This window comes from Xenopus tropicalis, chromosome 4, assembly GCF_000004195.4.
Source record: "Xenopus tropicalis strain Nigerian chromosome 4, UCB_Xtro_10.0, whole genome shotgun sequence".
In the NCBI taxonomy this organism is placed as follows: Eukaryota; Metazoa; Chordata; class Amphibia; order Anura; family Pipidae; genus Xenopus; species Xenopus tropicalis.
In genome coordinates, this window is record NC_030680.2 from 74,472,092 (window position 1) to 74,492,528 (window position 20,437).

Consider the following 20,437-nt stretch of genomic DNA (forward strand, 5'->3'; position numbering starts at 1 on the left):
CTCTTATAATAAAATAGTGCTCCTCTAGCAATGTGAGGGCAATGTGAGGGCGAGAATAGTATTGCAGGGAGGGTGCTTATTTAACAAACAGAAACTCCACTTGGGATATTCTTGTGCCAGACTTTGCCCTGTGCTTCAGGTTCAGGGATCCTATTACTGTTTAACCTGCTTGTTCCCTCCCACCTGTACCTTAGTGTCTAACTGCTGGGCGTTGTTAGCAAGCTTCCTTGGCTAAATGATGACAAGCAAAGAGAGGATGGATTAGGATCCCAGTACAATTTCTCACTCTCTCTCTCTCTCTCTCTCTGATAAACATTTTTAAGAATTTTCACTGAGAGACAACATACCCCAGACCGGGAGGCCCACAGGCACACACCATCCTTGGTATATATTTAAAAGGACTTATATTTGAGATAGACGTGTACCAGAAGTATCAATTCCGTAGCCATGGCTGAATTCCCTGCCAAAGTTAGCACTCAGACGAGTACGCCAGAGGCTTCTTCATCAAGAGGATCTTTGGGGTTTGTGAGTTTGGACGTGGGTTTCTTCAGTTCAATTCCTGGAATCCTGATGGCTGTAGAAATTGTGAGTACCATTTGTCTTCCTGCTATTGTGCTGGTGAATGATGGAGCTCATGTTGGTAACTATGCAGTCGGGGAGGGAAACATTTCAATCACATAGGCTGTCTCTCAAAGTCTAAAGGCACAGGGAATCTTTAGCTCCTTTCGTGGCAAGACACCTGGGGGTCAACTGAGCAGTGAGAAACAAATTCACTGTCTAAGTCTGAACTTTTTAGTTATCAAATTCCAGAAATACTGTGATTTTATACTTTATATGAATGTTTTATCATTGTTTCTTCAGTTTTATGTAAAGCATGTAAACCACCTGGCCTTTAAGATTAGGGTTCATGCCAATGTCACTAAAACAAAGGGAAAAAAAGCTAAAAACAAATGAAGATTGGTATTTATTTTGCAGAAAATCTTGCAGTTTTAGTTATTAATATTAATATGTTCAAGGAATAGCACTGCTTCTCCTTACTAATTCTTCCCTATATCATAGTCTGCTTCTGTAATCTCTATTACTCACCACTACAGAAGGTTGCTTGTATCAGTTTTTATCACCCCTGTAATGGTGCTACTACAGGCAGTTGTCTCATTATGTAGAAATAGGGAAAGAGCAGCATAGCTATGAAGCAGTTCTGGTGCCGAAATAACAAGACTAGTTTCTCTCCATCTAATGTTCCTGTTCCCGCCCTGATTGTAACTGTCCGTGACTGTTCTGCTACAGAACTGCAGCTAATGGAGGCAACCAAATCCTGCTCTTTGTTAGCTCTGGTCGTCCCTCACCCCCTCCCCTTCCCTCCCTTGGAAGCAACCATTGTGCACAAAGTAAACTGTAAAAGGTGCTGCAGGGAAGTGGAGGATTAGGAATAAGGCAACTATACTAATATAAGGCAACTATACTATTGCACAAAACCATCAGTTCTATTGGGGCAACAACATTTTCTTAGAACCCCAATACAAACAGGGTCAGAGCTGTAGAGAAGCTTTCAGCCATTGTAGGAAGATACTGGATACTGTACACAGATCTGTGGGTAGTGTAGCCACCAGAAGGAGGGGAGGGAGGTGGTTTAGATGTAGTGGGGCCCATCACTTCTGGAGCCCTGAAAAATGATATTCTGTATGTCAGAGGTGGTTGTGTACCCCAGAGGCAAAAGTGGAATTCTGATGGCAGCCACAGCTATAACCATAACAAAACCACCCCAGAATGGCATATGAAATGCTGCCAGACACCTGTTCTTATGCAGAGGTGGCTATGTTGTTGGAACAACATTTATTTAATCCAGGTAAAAACACAGCACATATAATTTATCAGAAAGCATTTTCTTGTTAATTAGGGCAGAGGAACAGCTTAACTTCAATATACAACTTTCCTCTAAATAAAGGTTAAATACAAATAGTGGGCTTTTCCATAAAGTGGGTTCACATTATGCATGGAATAGTTTAATCAGCTCTTTTTATGTTTTATGTTTGGAGTAAGGGAGAGTAAGGGAAAGTAAGGGTTAGATAATGTCAGCTGGTGCAAAAGTGCAACTCCCTGCCTTCCCCATAGTTGTGCAACATCTGGAATATTGCCCATTTCAGCTATGGGTCAGTGCACAAACAGAATTGTGTTTGTCCCCAGCTTTCCATATGCTCTGACATAGCATTAAAACTGATGGGTAGCAGTTTTTATGTATCAATGTATTATTCTGTTTTGTAATTGCTGTACACAGCAGCTTGGTACAGTCAGCTGAACATGACACGTACATCAAAGTCTATGAAAAATGGAAACTGTTCCATAAAGAAATATGTATGGTTTTGTTTTTGTTATGGATCATATTAAGTTCTGTGTTTCTTTTTAAAAAAGGTCAAGGAATTTTCATTTTTTTCCATTGTTAGCACATGCAACACTGGCTAAAATACAGAATAGAATGATCACACCTTGTGCACTGAATCTGTAGCCAGTGGTAACAATATTAATTCTATTAATCTCAGCAAAGCAGTGAAGCACTTGTTTAATATCAAAGGCTATTAATGTATCATGTAGCCAGAGGCAGTGTGCAGTTATTAATTCATGCATAGGGTTTATTTTACTATACATGAAACAGACAGTAAGGTTTGGCAACATATCTATTTTGTGCATATTTACATCTGGGTACCCAATTTAGTGTGCAGTTGTTTAATTCAACCAAGTAACTCAACCGACTCAACCAGACTGATTTAATTAAATAACCCAGATGCCCATGCAGGGCCCCACAGATGCCATTTGGGTTTTGTATTGGATGAAAATACTTGGCTTTCTTCAAGATGGAAAATGCAACTCATACACATTGTGTGAGTCAGTTTTCCTTTAGGGTAGGGTGAATTATTTGCATAGTACATAAAAGGTATATTAAGGCTTACTTATATTAATAACTGTTTATGGTTAAGCAATGATGTGCAGGTTTTTCTAGTGATATTATGCCAACCAATTTTACATTTACAAAACCTGGTATGCTGTGTATGTTTTTTTCTTCCTCAGTTAAACAAATATGTTCTTTAAAGGAATACTGTGATGGGAAAATATGTTTCCTAGTGTGTTCAAAATGCATCAGTTAATAGAGCTTCTCCAGCAGAATCCTGCATTGATATCCATTTTTCAAAAACACAAACAGATTTTTTATATTTAATTTTGAAATTTCACACGGGGCTAGCCATATTCTTCATTTCCCAGGGTGCCACAGCCATGTGACCTGTGCTCTGATAAACTTCAGTCACACTTTACTGCTGAGCTGCAAGTTGGAGTGATATCCCCCCCCCTCCCAGCAGCCGATCAGCAGAACAATGGGAAGGGAGCAAGATAGCAGCTCCCAGTAGATATCAGAATAGCACTCAATAGTAAGAAATCCAAGTCCAGCTTGGGACTCCTCCAATTACATGGGAGTAGGAGAAACAATAGGTTACCTGACAGCAGTTCTAATGTGTGGTGCTGGCTCCTTCTGAAAGCTCAGACTCAGGCACAATGCACTGAGATGGCTGCCTACTCACCCATATTACAGCTAAAAAAATACATTTGTTGGTTCAAGTATAACATTTTAAATAACAGGGAGAATTAATTGCTATGTAAACAGTGTAATTTAGAAATAAAAAGTATATCATAAAAAAGAGTATCCCTTTAAGACCAGGCCTGCCATCAGGGGGAAGAGGGGGTTCTGTTGTGCTGGTGAAATCCTCTTCTGTAATTCGGCCCGGCCGCATCATGAACGGTACACAAATTATGTAAGTTACATCAAGACTTATGCAATTTACTTAACTTCCATAAAAACTTACTGAACTTGCGTATAAAGCAAAACACAATATAGAGAAGCTTTGCAGGGACAAACTCCACTGACCCACAGTGAATTTTAAAACTTAAGATTAATTCCACTGCCCCGTTGAATCGACTGACTTATTAGCACGTTAATTAATCATTTTAAATATTTATATGGAATGCTTATTATAAAGCAACATCAGCTGTTTATATTGGGAACTATTTACTGAATTACATGAGCATCTCCTACACGAAATTTCCAGCAGGGGAATGATGGTTATTGGGCCCCACAGCAACATCATTGGGCCCCTATGCTTATGCAACTTACATAAATTATGCTACTTTTAAAGAAACGTATGTAAATTATGTATAAACTCCACTGACCCCCAATTAAAATACTGACTTATTAGCACATTAATTAATTTTACTATTTTCATGAACTAACACTGACTAGGTATTGGGCCTCAAGGCATGATCACTGGGCCCCTAAACTTACACAGTTTAAAAAACTTATGCAGAAACTTCCATATCATTTATATCAAGCAATGACAACCAGAGCAGGGGTAGGAAGAAGTGTAGGGTTTAAACTTAAGGCAAACTCCATTGACACCCAATAAACTGGCTGTTAATTAGCACATTAATCAATGGAACTTTGTACATGAACTGCTTATTATAGAGTAACATCAGCTGCTTATATTGCACACACAAGGACATGGCCAAAATGTTGGTACTATTTGCTTGTGTACTTGGGGGCCCTATATAAATAACTTGTATGGGAACCCAAAGTTTCTCTGTTTAAGACATTAGTTAAGGCAGACATACATGCACTAATAATATAGAAGTTTTGCACAATAATTGGTGCATGTATGGTGGAAGACAAGGCGATCTTTATTGGTAAAAGTTTTGGATATTGTTCATCTTGTTGATAGGGCAGAACTGAATAATTTTGATTAGGCGCCCATGAAGGTGCCCCAACATTGTAATATTAATGCTGAAGCTCTTAACATTAGTATAGTGCATGCATGATCTTTTCTACGACCAACGGTAGCATGTATGGCCACCTTAATGCAACACCATTACACTATTCGCTTTTCATTCAAGCCTGCTGATGAGGTTTCCTCTTCAGAGCTATCATGGCACGTACAGTATGCCATGGTGTGGATAAAAACAAATATGTAGGTAAGTAAGGTTTTTTCTGTGGAATAATCATGCAGATACAGGATATTTATACAGAAATGCAAGGATAGTAAAATCTACTTTTACATAGATCATTTAGTTCCTTTAAGCTAGGGATGGGGGCCAGAGGCAAAACTGAAGGGTATTTAAAGGCTGGTAAATCTATAATACTGGCCCCAGCCTTGACAGGTGTTTTACCAGCGGAATGGGAAACAAAAAAAGAACAGTTACCCCTTCGAAACAAACACAAAATTACTGGATCCATACATAATTCATACAGATCCTAAAGACAAAATAAAGTCATAGAGAAAATAGTTTTTCTGTACATTTAGGGCTCTGGCACACGGGGATTTGCCGAAATCGCCTGCGCAGTGTGTGCCATTCCACCGGCGACTTACATTTTCGCCGGTGGGATGGTAGTTTGGGGAGATTAGTCGCACATGACAAGGGAGATTTGTCGCGGGCGACTAATCTCCCTGTGTGCCAGAGCCCTTATAGAGACATTGTTATAACATCATTATCCATTTTGTTAAAATACCATGTAACCATGTTTACAAGCTTTAATTATGTTCTGTTATTTTCTGTCATATTAGTAGATATATAAGATGTTGAGATTGATATAGTTATATAGCTAGGAGTTCAGATCATCTGTTTATTTTGCTTCAGTTAAGCCTCCTTATCGCTTTTCCTCTCATTCCAAGCATTCCAGGCATCAGTGTAGTAAATGTTTATTAGCCATTCAGATAAGGTTAACTGACTCTACTGACTCCACTTTGTCTTATCGGACAGTGGCTCTGATACTGAACAGTATATCTAGAATCCCTGCCATAAATAAGGCTTGCACTTTATGGGCACATATGTTTGGACAGGGTAGTGGCCATACACGTTACAATAATAATCTTTCCTGCAACCACTGGTCAAGGCCCCTGTGTGGCATTAGCCTAAAATATCACTATTTTAATATATGGATATTTTATATCTTAAACATTGTTAAGTGTCGTTGGTTATATATGTGTGTGAAAGAATAACCACTATAATGATTATTCCAATAATATTTGGAAAAAAGTTGGCAATTGTGACATTGTTACATTTCAAAGTCTAATCCTGAATTATGGGCATGTTTCCCAAATCCATCGTGAGGAGCAGAGCACAGCTGGCAGTCCTGTCCTTAATCTGCCATAGGCATTGTTGAACTAATGGCGTGAACATAAGTTTCTGCACTCACACAAACAGTGATTTATGTTCTGATAAGGAGACTGCTGGCTAAATTGCTGGGGTGATTCAGTACAACAGTGACAATAAAGCAGAGATATATTTATATGACATATGTGAAATTGACCATAATATTGTGAAATACACCTTGGCTTTGTAGTTACTTGATATAATCCAAATAGTGTTGTAACCCAAACACTAAAATGCCCTCAAGGTGTGAAGAGTTGGATGGCAAAGGTACTGTGGAACGTAGAAGGAATACAAAGAGCCCTATTATAAGCACCACAGGAATGAATGCACAGATAAACAGATAAACTTACCCACACCCATTATTATACTGTACATATACAGTAGTTTTTTTGTTACACAAAGCTTTACACTTACATATATTTTTGTTGCACTAGCATATTTAGTTTCATTATACCTTTCCAGTTGGCTACTTCAAATCTGCCAGGATTATGGTAAAATATAGTAGAAGCTGCTCAAACTGTGACTATAGACATAGAAGTACAAAAGACAGAGAATGACTTTCTGGGTTTGCTATCTATAAACTAAGGCCTGTGATTTTGCACCCTGAAAACATATATGTAATAATCAAAGTGATTTCTGTTGGCAAGGAGGATGCTCAAAGATATCAGACTAATTGTCAGACTAACCTGTAATTAGATTTTGTATCCTAATTGGAACAATGACAGTTGCAAATTATGGACAGTAATACTGTTTCGGACTGAGTGACCTATAGCGGGGTACTTTTATTTGACAGTGTATGTTTATAGAGCAAACTCACAAAGGTTGGTTTTATGACCTAATCTCATGCAATTCGCCTGCTTGGGGATAGGGTGTGGACTCATTGTCAGTGTTTGCTTTTCCTTATATTGTGTAAAATTACACAGCAGAGAGAGAGAGAGAGAGAGAGAGAGAGAGGGACAGAGTGTGTTGTGGCATTGTAATAAGTAAAGTGCCACACCTTGAACTGGCTCTTGTTCCATCTGTAGCGTATGCAGTTCATTTAAGAAACAATATATTGTTGTGGGTAATTTGGCTCAGCTCCAGGATCACCAAATCCAACATTTTGTAACCACCCTTAGGGCTCTTACATGTAGGTATTTTTTTGTATGTGTGAGACGCAGGTTTGAGCCAAGCTACACACATAAGCTTATTTTATTATAGTCTACCCAGTCATACTCATGAGTGCCCAGAGTTGCACTTTATTACATTCCTGTTTCATTGAGGGTTTTATCAAGGCACAACATGCTGCATTTTGAAAGAAAGACACTTTCCCTTTATGTAATAAAAGACACTAAGTTTGCCTAGGAGCAGTAACCCATAGCAACCAATAAGTTGTTTTCTTATTGACCAGTAAATTTTACCCGCTGATTGGTTGCTATTGGTTACTAAGTATTGCATTGGTAGTATTATTTTATTTATTCTTTTACTGTACTAAGTTGAAGAGCAAAACAAAAGTGTAGGCATTATAAGGGAGGTGCAAAGTGTGTTACTGTGTTGTGTGAATATCCGGCTCACTGCAAGTGACAAGAACCCAGCTGGCCTTGTTTTACAGAGATGGCAAATAATTCTATGTCATTAGGGCATTTTAAGACCTGCATTTAGGGATAAGCAATGAGGTTTACAAAAACCAGCAGTGAATCATTATCAGCCTTATACCGGGCTGGCACTAGGGGTAGGCAGAAGAGGCACTCACCTACATTTTGCAATTCCGTGTGGTGCAGAGGGTACAGTCACTACAGTGACTCCATTTTTTTTCACTTTGTTCACTTCATGTGTGAGAGCCCTTATATTGTCTAAAGCAGGCACATGGTATTATATTTTTTCATCATATATTATACACATAAAAACCATTAATCTGTATGTTTTTGACTATTTTTTATCATAAAAAAGTTTATCGTATGTGCAGAACTTTTCTTTTCTGTGTATATATGACTGGGAGCTGCTGCATGGTTTGTCTCAGCATTTCCTTTAAACAGCAAGGACAGTATCTCTAGGCATTTTATACAGATTCCGATATCCTGGGGTACTGACAAAATATTTAGCAGACCATGTTTTTATTTTAACTTTTATTAACCTTAAAAATATTTTTTTAAATGATTAAAAAAGAATAAAGAAGCAGCATGTTGCATCTCACCTGCGTATGGTGGTTCAGCATGGGCCTCTGAGTTACAGAGAAAAGAATGGGCTTTGTTACCACCACGTCTGCCTGTGCAGTGGAATGCATATTAAAACACCCATGTATAAAGCTGGGCATACATGTAAAGATGCGCTAGTTTGACAAGGTCAGCAAATAAATTTAGTTAAATTGGAATCAAATGTTTGTTTAAATTAGGGCTCCCTTTGATATATGAAATCTTCCAGTGTCTCAGAAGGTATCTGTGCAGCATCTGTGCTTTTGAGACTGTCTGAAAAATCCAACCTGGGCATCCTCTATTGCCTCCTGTCACTCATATTACTAGGGCTAGGCTCAGTGTAGTGCTACACGGGTTGATTCTCTGCGGGTTGTGTATAAACACATTTTGCCAATCTTCAGGCCTCAGCTCGTTGGTGTGTCTGCACCCAAAGACACTGCTTTGGCCTGGGTGCAAACACATGGAGCAGATTTTGAAGCAAAAATGTATACATATGCACAGTCAGACTGACATTGGGAAAAAACCCCAGTGGGCCCCTAAGACCCAGGCCCACTCCCTGTGGTACTGTAGATGCTGCCTTGCCCCCTCTCATGTGGAGGTTAAGGAGTTTTTGCGGGACAAGGGGGGCTGCATTTCTAGTGCAGAGAGTTTCTTTAGTGGCTGCCTTGGCTTACAGTTCTGTGTGTCACTAGCCTTAGCCTAGTGCGAGTAATAAGAGTTACAGCAGACAACAGAGGACACAGTCATAAGTGCTAGTGTACTATGGGGGGGGGGAAATGTGCCACCCTTAGGGCTATTACTAGGGTTGCCATCTTTTCAAAAGGAAGGTACGGGCCAGCAGAGGTGCGGTGACAAAGGGGGCGGGTTGATAACAAAATGTGGCAGAACTATGATGTCACAGGCAACTCCAGGAGGATTTGGAAAGAAAAATTAGGTAGGGTAGGTTTCAGTTATATTCTGGGGGGTTCAGGGGCTTAAGGGGGTGGGTAAGGGGCTGAACTTACATTGTTATTACTATTACACTCATGGTAAATTTTTAATACCTGCATGACACCAGTCATGAATAAGAACCCTGTCTTCTAGCTGTACTGAGCGTATCCCGTGCAGTACAGTGATCATAGACACTATAGAAAAACGTGGGCTACGTTAAGTCATACCACCACATGGGAATGCATGATAAAAATGTCATAGGTAAGAACCCTTAATGCTCATTTAAAAAGTACCTTGGTCCATTGTCTGGCCACACTGTGCATCTCTCTGGCTTGGAAATCGGAGACTTTGGTGTAGAGCACAGCACCAGTGGGTGCAAGGCGGACCTGTCAGGTGGTACAGAGGTCAGTTGTAGCCTGTACCTACCTGTTCTTTAAAACTTGGCTTCTGAATGATGCACAGCTTAGGGGATAGGCAACCTATGAGCCGCCCCCAATTCTCCCCTTATGTTTACAGTGCTTAATGCAGGAAGCACTCTATAGATGGGACATGGTCTTTGTGGTAATTGAGAACTGTAGTGTTGAGCAAAAGTGTGCAAAAATCTAAGTATAACTAAATGTAAATCTTCAGAAATACAAATAACCAATATTTAGAACCAGCACTAAAACAAAACCTCTTTCTAATGGATGCATACACCTAGAATCCTGTCCATTATCGTGTACATCCCACCAAATTTGGACTGTTGTGTGTGTTAAACTAGAGCTGGCCATACAGCCAGATTTGCTTACTGGTCAGGTGTGCCGATGCTGTTTTAGCCCAACTGGATTTTCAAACCAGCCCAAAAAATATCTGGCTAATTTTCAACCAGATATGACAAACAAGGCAAGAAAGATATGTCAGATAAACTGCCAACATGGTCTAAAAAGGCCTAATCAGCATCTTAAATCTGCCCGTATATGGCCAGCTTAACCCTTTTCACAAGTATTAGAGGGTCCACTTTCTGTCACTATTGTAAAGTTTGTCAATTTTAAAGGGAAACCTCATTAGTGAGACAAAAGAAGACACATTGCTTAAAGGAACAGTAACACCAAAAAATGAAAGTGTATAAAAGTAATTACAATATAATGTGCTGTTACCCTGCACTGGTACAACTGGTGTGTTTGCCTCAGAAAGACTATAGTTTATATAAGTAAGCTGCTGTGTAGCCATGGGGGCAGCCATTCAAAGGAGAAAAGGCACAGGTTACCTAGCAGATAACATATAAATCCCCATTATATGGGCTTATCTACTAGTTATCTGCTATGTAACCTGTGCCTTTTCTCCTTTGAATGGCTGCCCCCATGGCTACACAGCAGCTTATTTATATAGTAGCTTTTCTGTAGCAAAAACACCAGTTTTTTGCAGAGCAACAGCACATAATATTTTAATTACTTTAAAATGCTTTAATTTTTTTATGTTACTGTTCCTTTAAGCCTGGGAAGGCCTGAGACTCCTAGCTGCAGCTTCTGTTTTTTCTACATCTAAATGACCAAAACATAAAAATACATAAAACTGCAAAATTTTACAGATATTTGTGACTAAACCATGAACTCTGAAACTAAATAGTCTGGACAGCACTTTTGTGCAGTTTAAATTCCTTTTTATGGGCTCTGGGCAGGTACAGGCGCACACAACTGTTTGTGCCAACAACAGGCTCTGTATCAATCTAAATCAATCCCCAAGCATAGACAAGTCATAATTCTGTAATAGCTCCACCTTGTGGTTACATAGACACATCATTATTCGTTTTTAGCCTCAGTCCATTTATAGTGTATTTTTTCATATTTGAAACAAGAAAATTTAGAGTAAAATTATAGAGTAATGTCTAAACTCCATTGGAGCTGTTGTCGGATGGTTTTGGATCGACAAAGCACATCCTACAAATTGGATGAAGTTGTATGGATTAAAGTATAATGGAACCGATACAAAAATATGATGTGTCAACGAAATTAAAGATTTGCCATCTGATACAACACGCCTGTTGGAAGGTTACGCAGCATGCTGCATCTTTATCTGGTGAGATAAAATCTGATGGTGTCGGACAGACTTTTGTTTCTCATTGAAATACGTTGACTGTCAGATGGAGATGCAGGAACAAGACCCCACCAATGTGACTCTGTTATCTTTATAGTTAAAAGTTCTAAAGCCATTCCCACCTGTGTGCAGAGACAAAATACATAAGCCTTGGTTTGCAGCTTTCTTCTACCCCATATGTTTATGATTGTTGTATATCAGCACCCACAAAAACCAGGATCTGTGAGCATGGCACCTTTATGGTATGACTGCATAATTGTGTTCCCACTTCCTTTTAATTAACTTCCCAAGTGTTTAGGTTAAAGCCCATCAATCCCCATTACCTATCGTGCACCCATATCAGCAGCTCACAAAACTGTAAATAAGAAAGACCTACCAGACTACCAGGGAAAAATTCCCAACAGCCCTTTCAAATATAGGTCAATATTACACTCATAATATTTATCACAATCCAAATGTTGTGAGAATGACCCTGGGGGGCAGGTTATCTAGTGGGCCCTATAGGCTTAGTCTAACACCCCTGCACATTACTTTAAAACAAGCAAGGTTGTTACCTTGTGTTGTGTTGTGACAAAAAGTATATAAAATTGGCTCCTCTGAAGACCGACCTACTCCTGTAAGACAGTTAATGATCATACAAAATGATACCCAAGTATCATTCTCAACAGTGAAATACCAATACCTTTGTAGAAGTCAGGAAGCAGGGACCCCATGAATGAGGATTTAGTAAGTGCAGGATATTTTGTGTAATAGCACGTTCTAGGAATGTGATATAATCAGCTTTAGTTAGCAAGAGCAGCGTTCTGGCACCAACCAGGGGAGATAGTTGGGAGTATTCTCATTTATAGGCCTTAGTGTAGGGACTGCAGTATTGACAAGGATATCAGGCATAGTCTTCTCCCTTATCCACATATAGTGTTTGGAATCCATTAAGGTGGAAAGCCCTATGGATAAAGAATTGCTTACATCAGTGGTGCTTCTGTACATTACTTGCTCTGCATTGAACCTGTAATTTAATTTGCTCTACCTCTGTCTTGTGAGTACTGCATAGCCCTGCATTGATTTGTCTTGGACAATAAACTAATTCTGTTTGAGTTTGCTGCAAAAGAACACCTGACATCCTTCTTTTACATCATTATTACATCTGGCAGTGGGAGGTGTAGTTCGACAACAGCCCCCTTCATACTCTTCCACATATTGAAGGCCCATCATTTGAAATAGAGTCCAATGTACCCCATGCTCTAACCTATCACTATCTGGACTTGTCTATATTACAGGCTAAAAGGGGTTACACACATAACCAATCCTCACACAGCTCAGTGTATGCCAGGTTCTAACTCTCCCCATTCTAGGTTCTAATTGTAAGTTCTGCTTAAGAGTTTCTGAGAAGCTCACTTACAAATCTGGTGACATTGGTGAGACTTGGTCCCCACACGTGCCAACAGGTACCACTACTTACTTAAATTAACCATATTTAGAGCAGCAAAACACTGCATTAAATGGCCTTTGTTATTACTTACTTTAAAAGGAAGCAATGGAAACATGTATATAAACCATAATATAAGCAAACACCAGTTGACCAAATGATAGTTTCAGATAGTACAAAAGGCTGAGAAGTGCTGCTCTATTTCAGTCTAACCACACTCTTACAATGGAACCCTGCTGAACTGTTAGCTGTAACTCTCTCCCTTTATTATCTATTTGCACTACATGTCCTGTATCCATAGCTATAAAGTGTTTTGTCAACCTTAACATTGCTGCCTATGGGCATAGTTACCTTATTAGCCAGGAAGTGTCACAACATTTGCATGGCTTTTATATGGTCTTTTTTGTTCCAGGAAATATTGAAGATTTCTGAAAAATGACAAAGTGCACAGGAATATTTCAATGTTCCTGTGACAAGGAAGTAATTTATCTGTGCCTGTTCTCACTTAATAAGATTTAATACATGAGTAAAGTTGGTTTAAACCTCCCTATCCAACCTAATCCCTACCAACCCATCTGCCCACACCTTGATTAGATTCAATAACTGTACCCTTTGAATCACCTCCTTATTGACACAAGGGTCTAACCCTCTATGCACCACTCCAACAAGTACCCAGTGCTTCCAGCTGCAGAACTACTTCCATCACAGGGCCCCACAGGTCTTGATGCAGTTACATTCAATGTTTCCACAGTTTTTATGCCATTGTAAGGAACTAAAATAATTACATTTTTGCCTAGTTATGGCTGCAATGGTTGTTGTGCAAAAAAACAAACACCTTTGTGCTGGCTAACTAATCCAGTTTGCTTACACTGTCCTAGAGCTGAGCCATCCTACCACTATTATGCCTATTTTTTTTTCACAGGCTCTGGGACTCCTGGTTTGGGCATTAATTGCAGACAGTAATCATCCTGCAACCAGTGCATATGGCTGGGTCCTGTTTGTCTCTGTTACCTGCTGGCTGGTCACTCTCTTGGTGTTTGTGGTCTTTATACTGCATCTGCAGAGAAAGCTGGCATTTGTCCCTTGGTCACTGGTGGTAAGTACTATACTGACCATGTTGATCTGTTATAAATTCTGAAAACAAAATGAGGGGCATCCTTCTCTGAGGTGTTTTAAATTTAAAATAATCAGCTGGTAAATGAGAGAAAATGTTTCATCTTTTGATAAAAATCTGGCTACTTTCACTGGAATATATGGATGGGATAAAAAAAAAGTTGATCCCCAACCAGTGGCTCGTGAGCAACATGTTGCTCCCCAACCCTTGGACATTGCTCCCAGTGGCCTTAAAGTTGGTGCCCCAGTTTTGAATTCCTGGCTTGAAGTCAAGCTTTGATTGTAATTGCCAAACAGAGTCTTCTGTAGGCTTCCAAATAGCCAATTATAGCTCTCATTGGCACCTTCAGGAACTTTTTTCATGCTTGTGTTACTTTTTCCATTTGAATGTGGCTCACAGGTATAAAAGGTTGGGGATCCCTGATCTAAGGTGTAACAACATGGCTATTCCTGCTCTTATGACTAAAGTACACAGATAAATAAGTATATCCATGCAGAATAACCTTGTTGAGGAAGGATACACTAACAATTAAAGAATTAGATGAAAATTGTTTGTATGTTGTCCCTGTTTCTGGTTTGCTGCTCTCTCTTGATGTTATACTCTTGGCTGACCATACCATAAGAGTAGCCATATACATGCATAGATAGCTTCCATTATTCCATATTTTGGACCAATGGCCTAATTGGCAGGAAGTTAAGAGCTGCTGCAAGACTAAAAGAAGGAGTACGCTGCCCTCCATGCACACTATTATTAACATGAATAATAAAGTAATAAAAATAGGCAGAACAGATTTTCAGCAGAAAACTTTTAGTGTTATTACATTTTTAATATCGCCTTCTTATTGGTCTCTCATGGAAGCAGAGTGATGGTTATGCTAAACCATTAAAAACAGAGGGCTGAATTTAAACAACAAGGTACTGTGCTCAGTTTGGACAAGTTGATATACAGTATGTATATATATATATATGTGTGAGCTGTATGATGCTTCATATTTATTAACATGACTTTTTTTTCTTTTCAGCTGCTTATTTATCATGCAGCAGCCACCCTCCTCTACATAACAGCATTCATTACATGCGCAGCATCAATACAAACTACGACGGACATGTACACTGCAGCCTATAACAAGAAGTCCGCGGCTTCGGTAAGAGACAAAGCCAGACAGGGCAGGTTGACAATTTAAAACTATAAATTCTTTCAGTGCTTTTTTTCACAGGGACATTTGTCATCCAGAGATGTGTTGGCTAATGCAAATGGGAGCTTGTGCTTAATATCCCTCACCTGCATGCTGCTCAGTTGAGGCACGGGGACACAGTCAGAGGCTTATATTACATTACCCTTCCATGCTAAATGTTTTTCTTGGCCATTTAGGCCAATCACTTATCCATCACAAAGGCACTGAAGTAAAACCTGCAGAGTTTGAAAAACCTCCTGTCATGCCTAGAAACCAGTTAATATTCCCCTTTTCACCCAAGATACATAAAAAGTGGCTAAAGCCTTGTATTTCACAAATTTGTATCTAGCATTTGTTATTATCATTATAAACAGTATTTTTAATATTCAGACCACTATCTTTATCTTTAGCAATTAAAGTAAAGTAACTCCACTCCCTATAATTAGAAGACAAATTGCCAGTTACCATAAATTTCTACAGTATGGTACATATTGAAAGGCTTTGTAAGGTTAAAGCTCCCCAAATCAGCAGCAAATAAATTGCTACAACAAATGGGAAAAAGGCATTATACATGGAACTGGAACAAAATATACTTTTGTGTTTTTTTTCAGGTATTACACATCTAGTTGGCTAAATTTGTCCTTCCATTTTTTTCCTGGGGCATTAAACCGGCGCTGCATTTTATTTATTGTGTTTATACATGAAATTGGCAATGAAGGAAAATGTCTTAAAGCTCCCCTAAGACAAAATTCACAGCCCGCGTATGGTCAGATCTTCATGGTGGCACAAACCCTTCATTCTTTGCAAATCCCATAATAAACCTAGCCTACAAAAAGAGAGGACCATTGCTACATAGTATTGCCTATAATAACCATCACATTATAGCAGGCTGATCATACCAAATTGTTAATTAACTTGTTACTGCACTGGTGCAATTCATCACTAATATATCTAACGTTCTCTCTTCTCCATTAGTTCTTTGCTTGCATGGTGATGATTGCATATGGAGCAAGCACCTTCTTCAGTTTTTTGATATGGAGGGGATCTGGCAGCAATGCAGCCACCGATCAAGCCTGATGTTCTCTGAGAGGTTCAAAGCTGTTGCATCTATCCAGATTTGCTTTACGTTATTTTTATGTTTCATTTGATTTAATCAAACTTTGTGAGGAAAAGTGTGCAGCAGAGGCCCAGGTTCAATAAAGGAAAACTGTCAATCTTTGGAAGCATCTGGGCTTGCTGTGGGAAAACAACACAATGAAGGTTTGACCTGTCTGAATTTCAAAGCTATCCCACTTCACCAGCTTGCTGCCTGGCACACCATAGCTGGGACATGATGCCACCTTACCAGCAGGGATACACATGAACGTTTTATACACTTGTGTTTTTTCTGAATTTAGAATAAAAACCTGCATGACGATTCCTAGGTTGCCAACAATCTCCTTGCTTCCATAGCAATCTTATAACTGGATTTGAATATTGTTGTAACCATATTACACAACAGTATCAGGGAAGTTAGGAATTGTGTGGCTAAGAGTCATTTTTGCTATTACTCAAGTATTTTAAGGGTTTATGGCTTTGTCTGAATACAACCTTCTGAATTTATGACAACAGATCAGTGATATATCTGTGGGTTTCCTAGGTATTTCTGTGGCAGGGGAATATTTAAGCACCCACTTATGGCAGAACCAGTGGCTGGTCCATTGCTGTGTATGATTCTGATGAGCCAGACTTACTTTTTTTCATAAGGACTATATACAGTGTATTTGCTTCAGCACACTAGAACTCTCTTACTTACTAAGAGAGTACTCTCTCTTTGGGTCCATTAGAGGTTGATGTTAAGTCTGCAAACTGGAGCATCATGTATTTAATATGACCAGAAAAGATCTTTACTGTGGTAGAGAGGTCACAAGATTTAGTTTAAGCTTCTTCAATGTGATCAACTCTATGCACCAGGGAAAGAAATAATTTATGTGCCAAAGCATCCAAATGGGCATTAAATATGGTTCCAGGAATATTTAGGACAGAAAATAAGTGTTCAACCCAAATTTCAATCTAATTGACTGTGACCTTCATGATAGTTATTTGAATGATGGGTGAAATCAAACTTAAGAACCTCTGAGCCAGAACCCAGTGCTAAACAATAATTTGGTTGGAGTGCTTTCAAATTTACTTGTGAATACCTGAAACCACAAATTAAGTACAGCACATAGCATGGAACTTCCAGTTTCTGCTCTACCCCACCCAGCTATGCTCCACTACCCTGGTCCGATACTTAAACCCACCTGCAATGGGTCTATTTACCATTTGACCAGGGAAACTGAAAAATGTCAATGTTACTATGGACCAGAAGCAATATCCCTTCAGAGGCAGAAAAAAATTGCTTCATCATCAGGGGTGGGAGGACTCAGAGCCACACTTGGCTACCCACACAGGGTAAAACCAAACTATAAGCCCTGTTAATGAATCAGGGCCTTCCTACTCAACCACTGAGTATTCTGCAGGTACCCGACCCACTGCAGGTCTCTAACCTGAAGGGATGCCAGCGATAATAGGTGGAGGGTCACCTGAAGGCAAGTCAGGGTGACATCTGAGAGAATATTACATACAAGTTTTTATATTCCTAGAATCTCATCATTCAGTTCTGCATTGAAATTTGGGGGGGAAAGTTTTTTTGTCTGTCATTGACATTCCTGAAACTATAATAGGAAGAATATCTGGAACACAGTGGTAAGCAAAATAAATCTCAAAATTTAATGGGCACAAATCATGTGACATTGCCCAAATGGCTAACTGTGACCGAAGTTAAAGGGGACCTGTCAGCCATGTATAAAAAGTTGTATAATAAAAGTTCTTTTCGCTAAAATATGAAACTAAATTCATTTTTTATTAAAACATCCATACCTATTATAAATGTATATAAAAATCTGAGCTGTCAATCATATATTGCCTGCCCCACCTCTATGCCTCAGGGTATCGGTTCCCCCATTCTAGCACATGCACAAGATTTTGGGTGATACAAAACTTGCCTTAATAACAGTGTCCACAAAATGGCAGCTGTCTGCTTGCTGTGATTGTGAATTCAAAGACCGACAGAAACAAGATTTAAATCATTTATATAGTGTAAGTAATTGTTCAATTAGAAAAGGATTTGAAATTACTTCATATTGTGACAGGTTCCCTTTAAAGGACTGGTTCTTAGATTTCCTGTAAGGCAGTGATCCCCAACCAGTGGCTCGTGAGCAACATGTTGCTCTCAGGGGCCTTAAAGCAGGTGCTTATTTTGAATTCCTGGCTTTTGGGCAAGTTTTGGTTGCATAAAAACAAGGTGTACTGCCAGACCCTACTGTATGCTGCCAGTCCATATAGGGGCTACCTAATAGCCAATTAGAGCACCTATTTGTAACTCTAGGAACCTTTTTCATGCTTTTCCAACTCTTTAAACAATTGAATGTGGCTCACAGGTTAAAAAAAAAAAAAAAAAAAAGGTTGGGGATCCCTGCTGTAAGGCAGCAGCAGAGGCAGTGGTCAGGTTAACCACTCAGTAGTGCGGCCAAAGAGTACTACAGTCAAACCTGATCGAACTGCACTGCTGTGTGCTTATCCGTGGGCTATGGCATAAATGACACCACACTAAAAGCAGATCAATGATGACATGTTTTTGCATATTGCATATTCAAAGAGAGAAAAATACATGTATCGTCACAAAACTTCACACATTGGCAGTGCCAATGTGTGAAGTTTTGTGACTAGATTTGTCCCCTGGCTACGGACTCGGGGCAGGAGCACCCGGGTCAACAGGACTGTCTGGTAAGCATAATGCTTTCCTTTTTGGAAGTGAGTTATCCCTGGCCGTGAGTTTTTTCACCTGAGCGCAGGGTCCGGGGCAGGTTGCACCTGGACCAAAGGATTTGAGCGGTGAGCAGTTTGTGGTATGTTTAAATTAGCCCTCAAATTGTGTGCTGTGGATATATAATTTTTTCGTGTAGAAAAATACATGTATCCTGCAATTGATCCATTTGTTTGCAGACATGCTCTGAACAAAACTTGGGGAAAAAAAAAAAGACCTGTACCAATGTTCCATAACTGGTCATTCTTTATACACTGTTGGTGTATTTATAAATCCACCTTAATATAAAGGTTCATAGTGTTGTGTTAAAGGATTGTTGAGAGATCACTCTTGCAAAGTACCAATTTCCAGGACTTGTTATTAAAAAAACAAAACAAAACAAAAACCAGCTTGCATTTTTAAGACGTTACTGGGTTAGGAATTTGACATTTTTTTGCTCAGATAAGCGGAAAATGATTGTGCTTTTATCTTAATATGCATTGGTATTCTGAAATCATTCCTACATGTTGTTACATATTGCAATGTAAATATAGGATACTCGGCAACACTAAATTATTTTATAGGGTAACATTAGTGGGTCAAATTATCAGTCTCACTGTAAATGTTTTGGATGTATAGTGAAATAAATCAGAACAATATATTATGAGGTTTCTGCATTTATGTTGTTGTTCCTAGCTGCTCCTGTCAGTGCCTAATTGCATCTCTCTCTCTTCCATGTCCCACCAACTGTGTGGAGACCAGTAAAAATATAAAAGCACCCCTTAGAATCCCTCTCCACCATGCTAACTGTTGTCCAAGAATTTGGCAAATACTCGGGACTTCGTGTTAACTGGGATAAATCACAACTATTTAGCATTGACCCTACCCCCCATATCCCTCCTCCCCAGCAGACACAATTGAAATGGGTCACATCCTTTAAATACCTGGGGATATGGATAAACCCAGACCCCCAACTCTTTCTACAACTCAATCTAGACCCTATAATGGACTCCCTGTCACAAGTTCTTAAGACCTGGCCAAACTACCACTTACACTTTGGGGAAGAGTGAATATCATCAAGATGATATATTTGCCTAAATTCCTGTATATATTCCACAACACCCCATTTACAATCCCTCGATCCTTTTTCAAAAAACTAAACAGAACTATAACTTCATTTATTTGGGCCAATGGTACCCCACGTATTTCCTGGGAGAGGCTAACAGCAACTGTCGAAAATGGAGGCCTAGCCTTGCCACACTTCTACTTCTACTACTTAGCCTCCCAAATCTACTACATACACTGGTGCCTTGCTCCCAATCCATATAATCCCAATACACAACTTCAAGCGTCCATCCTCCACTCAATAGAAGGCCTAAGCACCTATCCTTATAGACACCACACAGATATGACCAACCTACCACATACGCTACTGACTCCACATAAAGCATGGACCACAGCCTTGAAAAATATGCACCATCCTTGGCCACTCCTCTCACCCCAACTTCCACTCTGGGCCAACTCGCTCCTACCC

At 39.4% G+C, this 20,437-nt stretch overlaps 1 protein-coding gene across 1 annotated transcript; it reads left to right on the forward strand.

Annotated features, from left to right (window-relative positions):
• The first annotated feature begins 225 nt into the window (after positions 1 to 225).
• Positions 226 to 17,940, forward strand: pllp (plasmolipin). Its single transcript, XM_002931668.5, has 4 exons — positions 226 to 585; positions 13,712 to 13,885; positions 14,925 to 15,047; positions 16,053 to 17,940. Exons 1-4 carry the CDS (start codon positions 448 to 450, stop codon positions 16,152 to 16,154), a joined length of 537 nt encoding a protein of 178 aa, XP_002931714.1. The 5' UTR covers positions 226 to 447; the 3' UTR covers positions 16,155 to 17,940.
• The last annotated feature ends 2,497 nt before the right edge of the window (positions 17,941 to 20,437 follow it).